Raw genomic sequence first — 21,720 nt, 5'->3', positions numbered from 1 at the left:
ACAGCTTAACTTGTCAGACTGCGAAGCTCGAACTTGATCGCTTTGTAACTCAGAAAATTTGGAGATGAAGTTTTAGGAAATTTTTAATCAGTATTTTAGTTTCCAATGTTGAAAAAATGATTGAAATTTTAATTAGTAATAACAATTACGCCAACTTGGTTTCTTTGCTCAGGAACCAAATCTTTGTTTTCATAAGTATGCACCGAAAATGTTGTGACAAGGCTGTATAAAATAATATTTATATAGATAAAAGTATATTTTTGTTTACCTGATCTCTCTCTTGTCAGGTTAAACGTTTGAATTCCAGGTAAATTTATCTTTATTCTTTTGATTTCTCGACTTAACTTTTGCAAGTTATTCTATGTGTCTTTTGATGTCGATGAGTTAAATTTTTTGAATGTTTTTCAGCGTCAACAAGAATGGTTTACTCAAACTGCCTTGGGAAGAAAAACGAGCCAGACAAGAAATGGTCGACAACATCAAAAACATCGGATACGCCATGCTGATCAAAACCAAGTTTCTGTTCCAGAAACCCTCAGTTGGTGAAGAAGAATCAATAAACATTTTAGAAGATATAATTACCTCTCTACGTTACATAACTGAACAACTGTACCCCCGTGGAAATATTCATGAGCACCACTCGCAGGGTCTTGTGATCAAAATGTGGCTTTTCCCGCTGAATCCTGCAGAAATGGAAAATAAAACAGGCATAGCTTTGGAAAACATTGACTTGGTAGGAGTCACTCGAGGAATGAAACAAAGTAAGGAACTTCGGAGAAAATTGTTTAGTAAAATGAACTTTAGGAGAAAAATGTCCCGTGTTTTGACCAATTAGACAAATGTCTTAAATAAAAAATGTGTGACTCAAGAGGAAAAAGACTGAATGGCATCCTTGATGTATCATATTTTCATTTTTTTGTCAAAAAACTCTTTACATCTCTGTTATGAGAAATTTTATTGTGTAATCCCTTTTAAAAACAACAATCAGGTTTTAATGCTTCTCTTATCAGACCCCGCGCAATTAAAAATTATCAAATTGATTCAAATTGACTCAAAACGGAGCGTTCCTCTTTTGCAAATAACTGATGACCGTGAAAGTAATCAGATTTGTTCATCTGACTTACGGGGAGGGGCCAAAAATTATTTTTCCTTGAAACTTTGATAATGAGCAGATTAATTAGTTTGCCAAAGTTTGTGGCTAAATTTGAGCCAATGTTTCTTTTCAGTGAGAAAACCGCGTACGGAATTAAACAGTGCCCGGACCTAACCGCAAGTCAATCTTAGTAGTGGGAACGTCTAATCGCAAGAAATATATCAGTACTGATTCAGAGCAAAGATCATGTCACTTTTTACAAGTAGCAGTCTAAATGCAAGTCTCGGCCTAGACGTTAGTTGGCTAATAACGCTGCTTGAGGTAGTTTCAGGCGTTGTTTTACTATTTCTTTTCTCATCATCTCTTCAACTTGTAGAATTTACCATAAAACCTCTCATAATAACTTCCATGTTAAACAATGGAGCCTATTTGTTGCTTTTTTTGTTCTTCAGTGGTATTGGGTTCTTGTTTTTAAGAATTCCATCTGCATCTTTTTATCCGCAACATTATCATTATCAACATAATTTGGAATCAAAATTAGAGGAACACAATTTTTAACCATGCCAAGACCCCCCGCATAGTTAAATGATTCTGTATCCTGCTTTGTTTTTGTTAGCCTCTCCATCATAGAGATTGACTGCCATTTAACTGGTTCCAGTTGTCTTCCAAAAATATTTTTAACTCGAATTTCAGTTTTTTTTACATCGGAATAAACGAATTGGCAATCACCGTGAATTTTACAGTTTTACGCACGGTACCCAGTAAATGAGGAACTTTTAAGTGGTTATTTTACAACAGAACCAATCCCAAAATGGTGCCATAAACTGATGGTAAACTTTGGATTATAACACAATCTTCTGAAGTTTAATATTCTACATTGTTAACTTTTTTAGGATACTGCACAGTACTCGTTAAGGTATTCGTTGAACTTTCTTCTCCTCGTACGTGTGTTACAATAGAAAAACATATTTCTATAACCCTTTTTTGATACATTTTTTATTTCATGTAAGGATACCTTTAAGTTGGCGGCCAAATTGATGTTAAATTAGAAGTTGAGGCTTCAAAAGCGGGGGAAACGTTCAATTTAGGGGTGGCATTAAACCTAAGTCATCTTTGGTTTGTTTTGTACGTGACGTTCGTTATGATTGGTTTCACAAGTAGGGTAATCGTCCTTATAATTGATTTCTTGGATGTGGTATGTTTTGTTTGTATGATTCGGTACGTTCGGTTTTGATTGTATGAAATGGTCGTGTGGTCGTTTTCAAAATGCGGGAGAAACAATTATGTTTTTAATTTCTTATGATGGCATCGAGACTCAGTGAGTGTGATTTAATGAACTGAATCCCCACCAATGTTTGTTGAAACATATCTGTTAAACTTTTGACATAACATGTAGACAAAAAATTTTTAATTGTTCGTAAGTTCTGTACATGAACTAACGAAGATAAAAAACACAACGAATCGAATCTAAGAAACCGAACATACCAAAAAGTTAATATGTTTGAAACCGAACATAAAAATCTTAGAAACAAAACTTACCGGATATTGTTTTACGTGTGAAATGGAACCCACTAAATCTAAGAAACTGCAGTATACCGAATTTAAGAAATAAAGCACGGTGACAGTTTCTTACGTATGAAAGGTTCTTACGTTGAAACATACCAAGTGTAGGAGACAAAACATACCAAAAAATACTTTTCGTTTGAAACCGAACACTCCGACAGTTCTTTCTTGGAAAATTAGACATACTGAACAATTCAGCACCAGGGAAATGTTTAAAAGTTTTCACAAGTATCATTTTACATTTCAACAAATTCGCTGATAATATATAAATTAATTCTGAGAGATACCCCGCTACAGTGGTTTACTGGCAGAGTAGCAGAGATAAAAAACATAATTAGCGCCAATGGATTGCGTAAGTTTTTTAGAGGAGGTTCAAGCATCTTCTCACAACCTCACAACCACCTCATCCTGATTTGTATTGGAATTGTATTGGTTTTGGAATTGTATTGGGGCACTGCCTTTTTTTAAAATTTGTTCACACTTTTTTATATTTGAAGTCAAATTGGAATAGTGACTTTTTCACGCGAAACAAGAAGTCGAGTGAAAAAGCGAGTGATTTTGAGGTGTGAATTTTTTTGCTCTAACGTTAAAATAGAGTGAGAAAACGATGTTTGAACAAAATTTTGCTTTCTCGCTAGTTTTTTTGTTCACTTGCGGCAATTTCACTTTTATTTTCACTGTTTTTTCAATTTTTTTGATCGGATTTTTTAAATGGTTTTTCCAATCCATTCATATTTCATTCTAGGCCTAGTTTTTGTTTGAACCAAATTTTCACTTCTTCGTTAGTGGATTTTTGTGCTTATGCGGCATTTTGACACTGATTTTCGGTTATTATTATCTGATTATTTTTAGAAATGGTTTTCCCAATTCACTAATATTCCGTTCTATGTCTGGTTTTTTGTTCGGTCAATGAAAAATTTTTGAATTGTACGTCAGGACTTGTATTGCTATGTTTTTTTTGTTTGATACTAAAAAAATAATCATTTTTTGTGAATTCCACATTTTAATAATCAAAATAAGAAAGTCTTTTGAGATGGTTCATTTTTGCGTGTTTTACAGCATAAAATGTTGAGACTTGTTCATTCATGGTTATTTATATAAACTTGTATTATCTGTTTTTGTATCTTTTAGGATCCATTATTATTTATTATTTTTCTTATTTTTGTGTTTCTAAAAAAAGGTTACTATAACTTATGTAACAAAAGAGTTTTGTGATTTTGTTACCTTATTTAACCTTATTTATTCTATGCAAAGTTCCATTGGCATCATTACTTGGTCAATGTCCGAATAGCCAAATTTCAATAAATTTCGCGTTTTTTGGAAACAAAAGCGTTTTTAGCATGTAACTAGCATAAAACGTTATTGTCTGAATTTTATAAGTGATTAGTTTAGACCAAATTCAAAGAGTCAATTGTTCAATGGAAGAGCGCTATGAGCAATTTCTAAACCACTAATTGTCTTCTTAATCCACAATTAATATCGAGGGGGACATTTTTGAAATCAATAACCAATTAGGTTTTCGTTCATTTCGGTTATTGGATACTGGATTCGTGGGGAAAGGGGCAATTTTAAGCATAATTTTTAAATATCCTGTTGTCAATCTTTTCCTCGCCTACTTACAACTCGTGAAATGGGTTGTGAAAAAGTCCGACAAAATCGAGTACGGATGCTCGATTTTTCGGATATTTATCAAGACACAAGTGCGTATCCCAGTTATGATAGGTATTTAAACAATGATTTAATTTGAATATTCTTCATAATGCCCAGATTTCCCGATTATAATACTAGATACTAGGGTTCTATTTCTATTAGACTGGAGTTCTATTTCCAAAAACATGTAAGCTTATATGGAAATTGAAATGAGTTCCATTTTTGAAAGGAAGTTGAAGAATCAAATCATGAAGAAATTAAAAGACTTACGATATGTGGTTTTTAGGTGTCGTGATCGAATTCGATCAACTGGCAGATTTGCAGAGGGATGGGGGATCTGTCGTCATGATAATTGCAGACAGTTCCAAAGTCCCAGTCTACCGCAAACTTCTCTCTTACAAAAAATCAGAAAACAAGAAGACATTGGAAGAAACAAGGTATACAGGTTACAGGTTGACCCTGGATGTTGAATATTTGTTAAACAATAGAATGGCTAGGACAGTTATGCACTCAGAAATTTATAGACTAAGAAACAAAATGTGCATAGTTGAGATAGCACGCAGTCGTCAATACTGTTCGGCTATTTTGTAAGAGTTTCATAAGTTTATGCTCGTTCAAAATAATCCACAATCATACAGTATCATATCATGGATTATGATCAAACTTAAGGACAATTAAGTAAATTTGTGCTACCTTGATTCCCTTCAAATTCGGGTATATCTCATCACAGATATATCGTTTCTGTCTCCTTCATTTTCAGTGGCAATCAAGCTTCAGTTCACTTACCCTGTTTAAATCTGTCTTGTTTTAGAAGTAGAAATCTGTCTTGTATCAGAAGTTTTACTTGAACTTAGCAAGGTGGTTCAACGTGATTATTATCCTGGCAAAATATTTTGCGTTTGTGTGGTAAACTCTGACGTCATCAATTTTTTCAAGAAAAAGTAGGCATCACAAAACATGTTTAAAATCCTGTATTTTCAAACATATAAAATAGGTGAAGACAATTTTCTTTTTAAAATCAATTTCAACTACGGAGTTTTTGTGTATTTTTATGCATGATTTTTGTGAAAATAGATATGTTTATTACGTATACTCATGTCAGCTTTGAAGATTCTTAAAAATTGTTGAAAGTCAGTAGACACAAATGAGAGGTATGATGAAAGTCTTCAGCAATTGTTCTTATAACATAGTACCAAGTGAAAAGAGAGGAAGTCAGTTTCACCTTATCCCTTATCTCAACACAACCCTCCCAGGTTGCCCGAACTTGGAAAACTTGGTAAGGCCGTAGTACGGCACCGTATAAGTCTTTGATCAAAACCGTACTAAGATCTTGTTAAGTTTTCTACGGGCCGTAGTAAGGCCGTACTAAGATTTCTAAGGTACCGTACTAAGGCCGTACCAAGATTAATAAGATGCCGTACTAAGGCCATACCAAGATTAATAAGGTTTTAAAGGTGAAATAATAGCTGGAAAATTGTCGGAAAAGGCTCCAGTCAAGTTGAAAAACCGACTTTTTGAGACTTTTCCAGTATGTTCTGGGTGTGTTTCCCTCCTCCTTATCTCAACCGGGCTGGGGACCGGCTATGGCGGAGTTACAAACAAACAACTATAGGAGATTTTGAGCAGAGCATTCGGTATAAAAAAAACCGGGCTCAAGCTCCATCTCCAAAAATAAAACAAATTAAAATAAATCAAATTAAAATAAAACAAATTAAAATAAAACAAATTAAATCACCTCCACTAAGAGACGAACTTTTTTTCTATACATGCTAAACCAAAAATTCGTTTTGCACCTGGACCCACACAAAAACAGGGAATACTAGGTTGCTTTTGGTTAGCTTTCCACAACTCTAAGACCCGATTGCAAAAAAAAGACGTTTTAAAATAAAATATTTAAATAAGCGAAAAACCTCAACTAAGAGCGAACTTTTTTTCGATAAAAGCTAAGCCAAAAATTCTTTTTGCACCTGGACCCACACCAAAAGTGGGACTCCTAGGTTGCTTTTGGTTAGCTTTCGACAACTCTAAGACCCGATCGCCAAAAAAAGACGTTTTAAAATAAAATTTTCAAATAAGCGAAAAACCTCAACTAAGAGACGAACTTTTTTTCGATACAAGCTAAACCAAAAATTCTTTTGGCACTTAGACCCACACAAAAACAGGGAATACTAGGTTGCTTTTGGTTAGCTTTCCACAACTCTAAGACCCGATTGCAAAAAAAAGACGTTTTAAAATAAAATATTTAAATAAGCGAAAAACCTCAACAACCTCAACTAAGAGCGAACTTTTTTTCGATAAAAGCTAAGCCAAAAATTCTTTTTGCTCCTGGACCCACACAAAAAGTGGGACTGATACCTTGCTTTTGGTTAGCTTTCGACAACTCTAAGGCCCGATTGCAAAAAAAGACGTTTTAAAATAAAATTTTCAAATAAGCGAAAAACCTCAACTAAGAGCGAACTTTTTTTCGATAAAAGCTAAGCCAAAAATTCTTTTTGCTCCTGGACCCACACAAAATGTGGGACTCCTAGGTTGCTTTTGGTTAGCTTTCAACAACTCTAAGACCCGATTGCAAAAAAAGACGTTTTAAAATAAAATATTTAAATAAGCGAAAAACCTCAACTAAGAGCGAACTTTTTTTCGATAAAAGCTAAGCCAAAAATTCTTTTTGCTCCTGGACCCACACAAAATGTGGGACTCCTAGGTTGCTTTTGGTTAGCTTTCGACAACTCTAAGACCCGATTGCAAAAAAAGACGTTTTAAAATAAAATTTTCAAATAAGCGAAAAACCTCAACTAAGAGACGAACTTTTTTTCGATACAAGCTAAGCCAAAAATTCTTTTTGCTCCTGAACCCACACAAAATGTGGGACTCCTAGGTTGCTTTTGGTTAGCTTTTGACAACTCTAAGACCCGATTGCAAAAAAAAGACGTTTTAAAATAAAATTTTCAAATAAGCGAAAAACCAACTAAGAGACGAACTTTTTTTCGATACAAGCTAAGCCAATAATTCTTTTTGTACCTGGACCCACACAAAAACATGGAATCCTAGGTTGCTTTTGGTTAGCTTTCGACAACTCTAAGACCCGATTGCAAAAAAAGACGTTTTAAAATAAAATTTTCAAATAAGCGAAAAACCTCAACTAAGAGACGAACTTTTTTCGATACAAGCTAAGCCAAAAATTCTTTTTGCATCTGGACCCACACAAAAAGTGGGACTCCTTGGTTGCTTTTAATTAGCTTTCGACAACTCTAAGACCGGATTGCAAAAAAGACGTTTTAAAATAAAATTTTCAAATAAGCGAAAAACCTCAACTAAGAGACGAACTTTTTTTCTATACAAGCTAAACCAAAAACTCTTTTTGCACCTGGACCCACACAAAAAGTGGGAATGATACCTTGCTTTTGGTTAGCTTTCGACAACTCTAAGGCCCGATTACAAAAAAAGACGTTTTAAAATAAAATTTTCAAATTAGCGAAAAACCTCAACTAAGAAACGAACTTTTTTCTATACAAGCTAAACCAAAAACTCTTTTTGCACCTGGACCCACACAAAAAGTGGGACTGATACCTTGCTTCTGGTTAGCTTTCGACAACTCTAAGGCCCGATTGCAAAAAAAGACGTTTTAAAATAAAATTTTCAAATAAGCGAAAAACCTCAACTAAGAGACGAACTTTTTTCGATACAAGCTAAACCAAAAACTCTTTTTGCACCTGGACCCACACAAAAAGTGGGACTGATACCTTGCTTTTGGTTAGCTTTCGACAACTCTAAGGCCCTATTGCAAAAAAAGACGTTTTAAAATAAAATTTTCAAATAAGCGAAAACCTCAACTAAGAGACGAACTTTTTTTCTATAAAAGCTAAACCAAAAATTCTTTTTGCACCTGGACCTGGACCCACACAAAAAGTGGGCCTCCTAGGTTGCTTTTGGTTAGCTTTCGACAACTCTAAGGCCCGATTACAAAAAAAAGACGTTTTAAAATAAAATTTTCAAATTAGCGAAAAACCTCAACTAAGAAACGAACCTTTTTCTATACAAGCTAAGCCAAAATTTCTTTTTGCACCTGGACCCACACAAAAAGTGGGACTGCTACGTTGCTTTTCGTTAGCTTTCGACAACTCTAAGACCCGATTAGAAAAAGACGTTTTAAATTAGAATTTTCAAATAAGCGAAAAAACTCAACTAAGAGACGAACTTTTTTTCTATACAAGCTAAACCATAAATTCTTTTCGCACCTAGACACACATACAAAGTGGGACTCTTACGCTGCTTTTCGTTAGCTTTCAACTACTCTAAGACCCGATTGGAAAAAAAGATGTTTTAAAATAAAATTTTTAAATAAGCGAAAAACCTCAACTAAGAGACGAAATTTTTTTCTATACAAGATAAACCAAAAATTCTTTTCGCACTTAGACCCACATAAAAATTGGGACTCCTACGTTGCTTTTCGTTAGGTTTCGACAACTCTAAGGCCAGATTGCAAAAAAAGACGTTTTAAAATAAAATTTTCAAATAAGCCAAAAACCTCAACTAAGAGACGAACTTTTTTTTCTATACAAGCTAAATCAAAAATGCTCTTCGCACTTAGACCCACATAAAAAGTGAGACTCCTACGTTGCTTTTCGTTAGCTTTCAACAACTCTAAGACCCCATTGGAAAAAAGACGTTTTAAACTAGAATTTCCAAATAAGCGAAAAACCTCAACTAAGAGAAAAATTTAACTCGAGGGCAAGAGTATATATAACTTTTGAATCATAATTATTGAAAGATGAACAAAAAACAAAAGGTATATCAACTTTAATCGTGTTCAAAATGATCAACAATAACAGACATAAAAATTCTATTATCGAGATCGATGCGAAGAAGCTTGTTGCAGATATCACTGGTGAAGATTTCTTTTTGGTAGCCAGCATACTCGACCTCAACAAAACTCACAATTTCAGTTTCTTTGCTGGAATCTTTATGTGAGACACATTTGACGATTCGGAACACGTTTAATAGACAAGTAGTTATTTCTGAATTCTGGAAGAACACAATTTCACCATACTCTTTCTGATCCGCGTGCTTGAAACTGACGTAAGCGTTATTGTTTGTTGAATATGCAAGTGAATCCAAATTGAACGTGCGCGTGGACATGGTTGAATATAAAGTTGTATCTGTTGGATCAAAGTGTATTGGTAGTGCTGTTTCATCAATTATCTTATGCTCGGGGAACGTTTTCTTAGAAAGGCAAATGCTCTGCGCAAAAGGAAGCAAATCATCGTTTTTCAAATCAGTTAGCACTAACTTTTTACGCCGAACATAGCGCTCTACTATCAGATCCAGATGATTAACTGTGCCTGTGAAAGGCCTGCTGAGCAAATGGTTAGCAGACTCGAACATGAATGCTGACGTCGACCACAACGGACCAAAGTTTCGGACCTGCCAGCTCAAGTGAGACAAAAAGTGGACATTGATTGTGAAACAATATTCATCATATTGTGATTCCGTCATTCTTGCAAATCGCTTGAGAAGTTTTCCGGCTTCCTCAGTATGATTTGTGTTTGTTAGAAGGAGTCGAATTGCATAGCTCAGACACATGAACCGTTCATAACTTTCGGGGCAAATATTCAATTGGAAAAATACAGGACCAAAATACAGAAGCCAGTCTTTACACTCGCTTGCTTTTAAATAAGGTAGATCGGAAAGACTCCTTGGGGAACGTTTGATTTCATGAGAAACCTATGAAAACAATCGAACAACCAAGCAATCAACAAATTGAAAAAAAAATTATATACAATAAACTTACTTTAAGATTTTTAACTGCTCTTCGTAACTCCTCTTTGCAGATGCCTTTGATTTCTGTCGAAATCAGATCGAGAACTGTTCGCGCAACCCCAAGTGCAATCTGATGCATATAGTCGATAGGCATGGATAGGGGCAAATTTGGCAAAAAAAACTCGCAGCACTGAAACCTTTCACACCTTCCCAATTCTTTAAAGAAGGATGCTTTCGGACGAACTTCACGTTATCTTCATATTCTTTAGTCGTTCTCATTTTGGTCTCTATGTTGGGATAGAAATGAATTTTTCCGTATCGCTTCCCTTCGTTGTAGCAATAACAACAACCATAATAACCATTGAAAGAAGTCCAATTGAGAAGGGAGTAGCGTGCAGGAGTATCGGCGACAAGGAAAACAGGCTTCAAAACCACGGTATATTGAGTTCCTGCAAGCTTGAAAGTTGTCGGTTTTAACTGCTCACTGATTGCTTTGAGAAAAGATGTCCAAGGAGGCTTATCAGTGCCAAACCACAACCCCGCAAGAATTATATTCTTGAAAGCAGACCGCAAAATAGGAGGCAAATTTGCAATAGCAATCCATACAGGCCAAAGCGAGTTGTGGCGACATTGAATAACTTTAACACCGTCGGCATTTAAAATCAGAAAAATGTTCAATTTCCCCGAGCCTTTTTCGATGGTATTAGGCAATTTCAAGTCTCTGCTGGCATCTTTGTTCTCATTGTATTTGACGATTACATCAATATTGCGCTTCAGAAGATTTTCGATCTCCTCCACGAAGTTCAGAACACACCATTCTCCTTCTTTTGACGCTTCCGATTTCACAACCCGCCGACGGGCTTCAAGAACATTTCGCTTTTTCAGCGTTTTGAAAGAAGGAATTGAAGTGTTTGGATGAGTTAGACGGCACAAGCGCAGCCAACTTCCCGCTTCCTTATTGGAAGTTCCATGAAGTGTCGCAAGGCTTTCAACGCAGAAAATGAAATTATCAACTGATATCTTTGTACTGTTTTTGATTGGCTCAAAATCCATAATATCAAATTTTTCATTTTCTGGTGAATTCGGAGCTTTTGATTCTGCAAGTCTTCGGCTTTCAGGGGCTTGGTTAACAGTAGTTGCTGGTGATGAAGAAAATTCGTTTTCCAATGCAGCCGTAGAAGTCTGGGTACTTTCCTCACTTGAATGATCACTTTCGCTACATGAATGATCACTTATTTCACCATCAGGAAGCCTCAGATCAATCCAGCAAGTCTTTTTGGGAGTCACCGGAAGATTTGGATGGCGATATTGCCGCTTAAAATTCCTCATCCTAAAGATAACTTGAGTTTCTGTTACATTTGAGTTACCTGCAATAGGCGACAATTCAACGGAAGCTTCTGGTGCATTAGTGGCAGGCGTGCTTACACTTACATGAAAACTCTCGTTAGGGCATTTGCAATCTCGATTACCAGGTCCAAAAAAGTCAGTTCCATAGAAACAGAGCAGCTCTGTTCCCGTCAAAATCTGCTGTCGCGTAACAATTTGAACAGCTTTTTTCCCATTAATTTCAACTGCCTGATAATCACAATTTGGTCTGCAACTATGATTTACGAAACGTGCAGGACCCACCATTACGCGGCTCAATTTTGAGCCTTCTCTTGGAGCCATTACGGACAGGTTTGAAAAGTCGGGCTCGTCTTTCTTTGGAATTTTTTCCAAATAGCCCAAAATCGAAATCCTCTGCCTTTTTTCAAGAGTTTTCTTTCCTTGGTAGAACAAACCATGACCGTCAAAAAAGTCTGGCCGTATGACGCAGTTCTCAACCTTCATTTGATGATAAGCTTTCATTAATAAATTGTGAGTCGATTCGACTGATGAAATTGTGTTCTTCAAATCATCGTATTCTTCTTCCGAGATCAAAGCAACAAACGATTTTAAATCCGGATTTGAAAAACCAAAAGTGCGACATATCTGTCCATCTACTTGACAAAGTAAACTGTGTTTTTGACTTCTCGCCAAAAAATTAAAACTCATGACTCTGAAATCAAAAAAAAAATAAAAGGAACACTTGTATAAAACGTTTTACAGTAGAATAGAAAATGAGAGTAAGAAAAACTTCCGGTACACTTTTTGAAAAAAAATTACTGTGACGCAATTTCAAAACCAAGTTCATTATCAGTGAAAAAAAATCTGGTACTGCTAACCTAAATGCATTCAAGCCTACAAAACGGTTTCTCAGCAAACAAAACTTGGGAGACCAATATTTCTTGAGAAAACATTTGCAACATTGATAACAAGCATGAACGAATAACAGAGCAAAATCAGAAGTACGGAACTCAAAGCACGTAGTATTAGAGCAAAGTAGAGGTATAACGTACAAATGATACAGATAAAACTCAGTAATTGACAAAAAGCACAGATGAAGGAATTGGAAAATCAGACGCCAGTAAAAGACGCTATAAGCATATGACAGATATCCGCACCGCTTTTGATTAAAACGCATATTGCTTTTAAGCAGGAAATAAATAGCTTGAATCTCAGATCATCAAACAACAAAATGCTATTATGATTCGAAACTTTGTTGAAAAAGTTCAACTATCAGACTTATAATGCAAAATTGAGTATCATGTTAAAAACTCATAATTGATGTTCAGGAGGTTTTATGTAGATGGCTTAAGTTTACTCGTTTTCATTTTCCTCAGCATTATTGTCCGCAATTGCTTTATCTCTTATAATCTTTGCTGCACTTTCAACACCATGTCTTACTTTTTGATCAAGCCCATATTGGTTGGCAGCGTCGCGTGCATTGGCAAAAGCAGTTTCTGGGGCTCGAGGATATTTTCTTGCGACACACTCTAAACAAATTCTAATCATATAAGTCTCCATAATTATAAAAACCATTGACATAAAATTCTTAAATATCGTAAGGTTTTTGAAATCTTGTTGGACAGCAAAAGTTGGTTAGTGACCTCAAGTTAGTTGAGAGTGCAGTCTTATAATATTATTTTGGGGCCCATTTACACCTTTAAAACATATCAATGATATTAGCAAAATCGAAGATACAAAAAGTCCATAAAATATTCCTTATAAAATGATTGTCAAACACGATTGTTTATCTATATTCGTTTGTCTTGCTTGAAAATAAAAATACACAATACCATACTAAACCTTTGAAAAGCTGATATCTAAAATCATCGCACGGCTTTCTTCCAGTCTCACGGCTGGTTTTCTTTCCCATGATGAGAAGAACTAATTCACACTTCTCTCCTACTCCAAAGAGGCGACGCGCAAGCTCACGGCCCAAGATACTTGGCTTTTCGGGTGCGTAAAGCGTCATCAAGTCGAACTCTTTATATATGAGCGGAGGATGAGAACTCTCCGTATTGTTGGCAATTTCTGCTCCACTGGTGTTAACATTGAGATGGGCTGCCCAGATGTTGAGAAACTCTCTTTTTTCAGCTTTACGAATTTTCAACATCTGGTCACAGAACTTTCGCTGGTTATCCAACATCATCTCATTTTGTTTCTTCTGGTCAGCAACCAATTCCCTCAGAACAGCCAAGACCTTCAAAAAACCAAAAACGGTCTTACAAAAGCGGGACCAAATTTAAAGCATTTTGCAGACCTGTACATACCATATTTAAAAATTGGAATTATAGCACATGAAATCGATGAAATTTTGGGATGAAAACTTTTCTTTGGTGCACAAAATTGTTCAACTCATCTCCAAAATTAAAGAAAAACGAATTGAAGAGAAACATTATACCTCATCATCTTTGTTTGAATCCTGAACTAAAGGGGACAAAGCTGTAACAGGACTTGCATTGTCGTCTACTGGATTATACGGTTCCTCTCCTAGCGACAAAACCGGCTCTCCAAGCCTCTTTCGCGCCTTTGGAGGCGGCGCATCTTCTTCATCATCATAATCAGCCAACGTGGCTTTCCTGCCCTTCTTCTTTCTCTGAGTACTTGTCAGAGGTGATGCATCGTTTTCAACAAACAGATCTGCTACCTGTTTCCCATTAGTTTTAGGGTCAATATTTTCACTTTCTTGATCACTGAAACAGAGAATAAAAGAGGGAATTCTTAATGAACTCTCATAATTTCCATCATAAAAAAAAATTCCACTTATATTAGAAAATATCAGTTTTCATCAGTCTTTGGGTCTAAGAATCAAGTGATTTGATTCAATCTACTTTTGAAAAAAATTGTGAAAGGAGCCGATAAATCTTCAGACATCGTTAGCATTACAATGTAATTATTCATTTTTGACTTTTCTCAACCAATTGTCATCAAACACAGACGTAACCTAGTTTGCAAATATCTTCCAAAGTAGACCTACGAATAAAAATTTTTAGTTGATTGATTGAACCTGCTGCCTAGAAACTAAGTTATAGAAAAACCACTAACTCTAGGGACATTGTCAGCTCTGCAATGGAGATGTTATTCAACTTCGCTTTCTCAAGTATTCTCATCGCTCGCACTGATCGGGCATTATAGTCCCTCTGCAAACACGTCTCCACAAATTGGCAGTCGAAAATTCTATCTTCCGTTTTCAGAGAGAGGACAGTCCCTTTCTCAATATTTACCTTGTCATGAAACCCAAAGTTGGTGGGCCAGGCATAATGATTGAGGTACAATGGCAATACAGACTTGTCATACCGGCAAAAGAACACCCACCGCAACTTGAGAGCCCTGTTGTATTCTGCATCAGTGAACACTTCTTTTCTGTTGACACCGCGATTTTCTCTCATTTTAGGATCAAGCAATTGTGAACTCTGCTGACTCATAATCAAAAAGATCTGAAGTTCAGAAAAATTTCAACCTCAATTTAGGGGAGAAAACTTAATGACGAAACAGACAAGCAAAAATCTGTCTACTTTTTGCTTCAAAAGCAGAGGGAGAGAGAGAGAGAGCGCGCAATTATTCATATAAACAAATAAACTGAACAATATACTAAAAATAATTGACTAACAAACAACCGCATTACAATTTTATTTTGGAGAGCACGCAGGGCACTATGTCTTCAGATGGGAACATACTTTGATCAGATGGGTGAACAAATTCCATTTTTCACTCGGTTTTGTATATTTAGAAACGATCCTAGTTGATTCTCTCCACTTGCAACAGATGAGATCAACTCGTATCGCTTGTCATAGAACGACAGTTAAGGACAACCACCCAGGTGAGAATTCTAAGACCTCCACTTTAGTCAGATAGTCGGATAACTCTTGCTCAAAATTGAGCAAGAGTTCTTCGACTATCTGACTAAAGTGGAGGTCTTAGAATTCTCACCTGGATGGTTGTCCTTGACTTTCGTTCTATGATAAGCGATACGAGTTGATCTCATCTGTTGCAAGTGGAGAGAAACAACTAGGATCGTTTCTAAATATACAAAACCTATTGAAAAATGGAATTTGTTCACCCATCTGATCAAAGTATGTTCCCATCTGAAGACATATAGTACCCTACATGCTCTCCAAAATAAAATTGTAATGCGTTTGTTTGGTAGTCAATTACTTTGAGTATATTGTTCAGTTTATTTGTTTATATGAATAATTTTTTACTGCGCATAAATGAAAAGAGGTTCAATCCCTCCAATTTGATCACATGGGTGAACCAATGCCATTTTTGACTCTACCTTTTGTACAGTTAGCAATGGTACTAGCTGATTCCCTCCACTTGAATCAGATGAGATCAGCTCGCATCGTTTTTTGTAGAACAAAAGTCAAGGGCAACCATCCAAGTAAGGAAGCTAAGACCTCCACTTTAGTCAGATAGTCAAAGAATTCTTGCTCAAATTTTTTACAGCGCAAATTAAAAAAAGCTCATTCCCTCCAATTTGACCAGATGGGTGAACCAATTCCATTTATCACTCTAATTTGTATATTTAGAAACGATACTACTTGATTCTCTCCACTTGAATCAGATGAGATCAACTCGCATCGCTTTTCATAGAATGAAAGTCAAGGACAACATTCCAAGTAAGAAAGCTAAGACCTCCACTTTAGTCAGATAGTCAAAGAATTCTTGCTCAAATTTTTTACAGCGCAAAAATAAAAAAGGCTCATTCCCTGCAATTTGACCAGATGGGTGAACCAATTCCATTTATCACTCTATTTTGTATATTTAGAAACGATACTACTTGATTCTCTCCACTTGAATCAGATGAGATCAACTCGCATCGCTTTTCATAGAATGAAAGTCAAGGGCAGCCATCCAAGTACAAAAGCTAAGACCTCCACTTTAGTCAGATAAAGAATTCTTGCTGAAATTTTTTACAGCGCAAAATGAAAAGTTTCATTCCCTCCACTTTGATCAAATGGGTGAACCAATTCCATTTATCACTCCATTTGGTATATTTAGAAACGATACTAGTTGATTCTCTCCACTTGAATCAGATGAGATCAACTCGCATCGCTTTTCATAGAACGAAAGTCATGGACAACCAGCCAATTAAGAAATCTAAGACCTCCACTTTAGTCAGATAGTCAAAGAATTCCTGCTCAGTTTTTTTTAAAGCGCAAAAATGAAAACAACTCATACCTTCCGCTTTGATCAGATGGGTGAACCAATTCTGTTTTTCAGTCTTTATTGTTAAATTAGCTACGATACTTGTTGATTCCCTCCACTTGAATCAGATGAGATCAACTCGCATCGCTTTTCATAAAATGGAAGTCACGGGCAACCATCCAAGTACGAAAGCTAAGATCTCCACTTTAGTCAAAAAGTCACAGAATTCTTGCTGAAATTTTTTAAAGCGCAAAAATGAAAAAAAGTTCATTCCCTCCACTTTGATCAGATGGGTGAACCAATTCCATTTATCACTCTATTTTGTATATTTAGAAACGATAATAATTGGTTCTTTCCACTTGAATCAGATGAGATCAACTAACATTGCTTTTCATAGAACGGAAGTCAAGGGCAACCATCAAAGTACGAAAGCTAAGACCTCCACTTTAGTCAGATAGTCAAAGAATTCTTGCTGAAGTTTTTTACAGCGCAAAAATGAAAAAAATTCATTCCCTCCACTTTGATCAGATGGGTGAACCAATTCCATTTATCACTCTAATTTGTATATTTAGAAACGATACTACTTGATTCTCTCCACTTGAATCAGATGAGATCAACTCGCATCGCTTTTCATAGAATGAAAGTCAAGGGCAACCATCCAAGTACAAAAGCTAAGACCTCCACTTTAGTCAGATAAAGAATTCGTGCTGAAAATTTTTACAGCGTAAAAATGGAAAAAAGTTCTTTCCCTCCACTTTGATCAGATGGGTGAACCAAATCCATTTATCACTCTATTTTGTATATTTAGAAACGATACTAGTTGGTTCTCTCCACTTGAATCAGATGAGATCAACTCGCATCGCTTTTCATAGAACGGAAGTTAAGGGCAACCATTCAAGTACGAAAGCTAAGACCTCCACTTTAATCAGATAGTCAAAGAATTCTTGCTGAAATTTTTCACAGCGCAAAAATGAAAAAAGGTTCATTCCCTCCACTTTGATCAGATAGGTGAACCAATTCCATTTATCACTATTTTGTATATTGAGAAACGATACTAGTTGACTCTCTCCACTTGAATCAGATGAGATGAACTCGCATCGCGTTTCATAGAACGAAAGTCATGGACAACCACCCAAGTAAGAAATCTAAGACCTCCACTTTAGTCAGATAGTCAAAGAATTCTTGCTCAGTTCTTTAAAGCGCAAAAATGAAAAAAACTCATACCCTCCGCTTTGATCAGATGGGTGAACCAATTCTGTTTTTCAGTCTTTTTTGTTAAATTAGCTACGATACTTGTTGATTCCTTCCACTTCAATCAGATGAGACCAACTCGCATCGTTTTTTTAAAGAATAAAAGTCAAGGCCAACCATCCAGGTAAGAATTTTAAGACCTCCACTTTAGTCAGATAGCCAAAGAATTCTTGCTTTAATTTTTCACAGCGCAAAAACGAAAAAGTTTCATTCCCTCCACCTTGATCAGATGGCTGATCCAATTCTATTTTGGAACCTATTTTTGTAGAATTAGCAAAAACCCAATTCTGTGTGCTACAATTAGGATCATTTAAGATTTAATATTTAACTGCTGTAATTGCACGACCTACAGTAGTTTTATAAACTTGCTGTTATCGAAAAACAAAGGCAGCAAATTAAAATTTCACAAGAAACAAATCTGCACATTAAACAACATTTTGCTTACTCAAATTAGCGAGCTCGGGACGCGCCAAGGGTGGAGTTGCTACAAATTCCAAAATATCAAGGCAAGCTGATTCATAGCTTTCAGAAGTAAGATGAACATCATCATTAGAGAGAATAGGATGAAAACTAAATTTTCTATAATTCGGTTTCAGAGTTTTGTTCTGTAGACGCCCATTGAGTTTCCGGATTGGATCAAACACACTTTCCAGAGAACTTTTTCTATTGAAAACTTCGCATATGATGAGACTGGTACTGGCAAAATTGCAGAAGTTCCTTTGTTCAACGAAGCTTTCCATCGTAGTCTTCAGACTTTCCTTGGACTGCAGAGGGTCCCAAGGCTTGGCAGTGACATTGTTGCCTCCTGCCACTATCACCAGAATGTGATTGCTCCTAATTTCATCCTTGAAATTTTCCCAAATTTGAACTTTGCCCCCGGATATGCCCACCACATCAAACCAATCAGGGAATCTGAATTTTTCTCCCTTTCGTTTCAGATGAGAGTCACCAAGAATTAGAACTGTATTGTCCATGTTACTAAAACAAAAAACGCTTGAACAAAAGGTAACCCCTAAGTAATAGTTCCCCTGATACCCGGGGCTGGGTGGTCCCACATAAACCTGTGGCGGTGGTCCCAGTTTACACTTGGTGGTGTCCCCTGATACCCGGGGCTGAGTGGTCCCAATTTTATCGCTGGTACGAATTAAAATTTGACTAAACAGAAGCCCTCCGTGCGGCTCTTCTTTTTGCTGTATCGTTTTTTTGCTCTAATGTTGAAGAAACGATTTGACTATTAGTTGATAATTCATTTGAAAATTTTCTCCAAAAACTAGCAAATGTCACCAAAGTTATTAGAGTACTTTTTGGTTAGTTAGGAATCTCAGTTAACCCATGTCATCGACAAAAAGAGACTACCCAACCCTGATTACCAGAGCAACCTTCCAAGTTTATTTTATAAAACAATTTGAGAAAACCAAATATCAGCCTAAAAATGATAGTAAATCAATAACCAAATCAAGATATAAATCCCAAACTTTGTGCAAACAATATTGGTATCAATACGGATCTTATGAACTAAAAATTACTTCAAATTATAGACTACAACAGGTTTGGGAGCCGGAAACATCTCCCAAAATTAATACTATTAAGTCAAAATAGGGGTCCGCTTAACGATGTTTAGGAGTGTCAAAACCCTAATAGGTGCCGAAATTGAGTTAATTGTTGATCTAGCTGGTCTGGGGAAAAAGAACTTAATACGTTGTCAAATTTCGAGCTCAAGATTATTCTTGTGCGTTTTCATAAAAAGTGAATTTCAGTATAGCCAAGGACTTGTTCAAACGATTTGAGGGTCTATGTAGGAGTGTCATAGTCCTAGTAGCTTCTACTGGAGGCCTAATTGTTGATCTAGGTGGTCTGAGAAAAAAGTAATTAATAGGTTGTCAAATTTCGAGCTCAAAAAATATTCTTGTGCGTTTTCATAAAAAGTGAATTTCAGTATAGCCAAGGACTTGTTCAAATGATTTGAGGGTCTATGTAGGAGTGTCATAGTCCTAGTAGGTTCTACTGGAGGCCTAATTGTTGATCTAGGTGTTCTGGGAAAAAAGTACTTAATACGTTGTCAGATTTCGAGCTCAAAAGTTATTCTTGTGCGTTTTCATAAAAAGTGATTATCAGTATAGACAAGGACTTGTTCAAATGATTTGAGGGTCTTTGTAGGAGTGTCATAGTCCTAGTAGGTTCTACTGGAGGGCTAATTGTTGATCTAGGTGGTCTGAGAAAAAAGTACTTAATACGTTGTCAAATTTCGAGCTCAAAAGTTGTTCTTTGGCGTTTTCATAAAAAGTGATTTTCAGTATAGTCAGACTTGTTCAAATGATTTGAGGGTCTATGTAGGAGTGTCATGGTCCTAGTAGGTTCTACTGCAGGGCTAATTGTTGATCTAGGTAACCTGAGAAAAAAGTACTTAATACGTTGTCAGATTTCGAGCTCAAAGGTTATTCTTGTGCGTTTTCATAAAAAGTGATTATCAGTATAGTCAAGGACTTGTTCAAATGATTTGAGGGTCTATGTAGGAGTGTCATAGTCCTAGTAGGTTCTACTGGAGGGCTAATTGTTGATCTAGGTGGTCTGAGAAAAAAGTACTCAATACGTTGTCAAATTTCGAACTCAAAAGTTATTCTTGTGCGTTTTTATGAAAACGCACAAGAATAACTTTTGAGCTCGAAATTTGACAACGTATTAAGTACTTTTTTCTCAGACCACCTAGATCAACAATTAGCCCTCCAGTAGAACCTACTAGGACTATGACACTCCTACATAGACCCTCAAATCATTTGAACAAGTCCTTGACTATACTGATAATCACTTTTTATGAAAACGCACAAGAATAACTTTTGAGCTCGAAATTTGACAACGTATTAAGTACTTTTTTCTCAGACCACCTAGATCAACATTTAGCCCTCCAGTAGAACCTACTAGGACAATGACACTTCTACATAGACCCTCAAATCATTTGAACAAGTCCTTGACTATACTGATAATCACTTTTTATGAAAACGCACAAGAATAATTTTGAGCTCGAAATTTCACAGCGTATTAAGTACTTTTTTCTCAGACCACCTAGATCAACAATTAGCCCTCCAGTAGAACCTACTAGGACTATGACACTCCTACATAGACCCTCAAATCATTTGAACAAGTCCTTGACTATACTGATAATCACTTTTTATAAAAACGCACAAGAATAACTTTTGAGCTCGAAATTTGACAACGTATTAAGTACTTTTTTCTCAGACCACCTAGATCAACAATTAGCCCTCCAGTAGAACCTACTAGGACTATGACACTCCTACATAGACCCTCAAATCATTTGAAAAAGTCCTTGACTATACTGATAATCACTTTTTATGAAAACGCACAAGAATAACTTTTGAGCTCGAAATTTGACAACGTATTAAGTACTTTTTTCTCAGACCACCTAGATCAGCAATTAGCCCTCCAGTAGAACCTACTAGGACTATGACACTCCTACATAGACCCTCAAATCATTTGAACAAGTCCTTGACTATACTGATAATCACTTTTTATGAAAACGCACAAGAATAACTTTTGAGCTCGAAATTTGACAACGTATTAAGTACTTTTTTCTCAGACCACCTAGATCAACAATTAGCCCTCCAGTAGAACCTACTAGGACAATGACACTTCTACATAGACCCTCAAATCATTTGAACAAGTCCTTGACTATACTGATAATCACTTTTTATGAAAACGCACAAGAATAATTTTGAGCTCGAAATTTCACAGCGTATTAAGTACTTTTTTCTCAGACCACCTAGATCAACAATTAGCCCTCCAGTAGAACCTACTAGGACTATGACACTCCTACATAGACCCTCAAATCATTTGAACAAGTCCTTGACTATACTGATAATCACTTTTTATAAAAACGC

The 21,720-nt window shown here is 36.1% G+C and overlaps 1 protein-coding gene across 1 annotated transcript in view; it reads left to right on the top strand.

Moving 5' to 3' along the window:
• The first annotated feature begins 691 nt into the window (after positions 1-691).
• Positions 692-21,720, top strand: part of LOC142349104 (uncharacterized) — a 54,832-nt gene continuing 33,803 nt past the window's right edge. Inside the window, exons 1-2 of the mRNA XM_075400516.1 lie at positions 692-761; positions 4,593-4,743. Of these exons, the coding sequence (XP_075256631.1) occupies positions 692-761; positions 4,593-4,743 (221 nt within the window). The remainder of the gene's footprint in view (positions 762-4,592; positions 4,744-21,720) is intronic.

The sequence above is a fragment of the Convolutriloba macropyga genome, chromosome 11 (genome assembly GCF_964194025.1).
Source record: "Convolutriloba macropyga chromosome 11, txConMacr16.3, whole genome shotgun sequence".
Classification (NCBI taxonomy): domain Eukaryota; kingdom Metazoa; phylum Xenacoelomorpha; order Acoela; family Convolutidae; genus Convolutriloba; species Convolutriloba macropyga.
The sequence above is the reverse complement of the archived record's forward strand: the minus strand, read 5'-3'. Positions and strand labels throughout refer to the sequence as shown.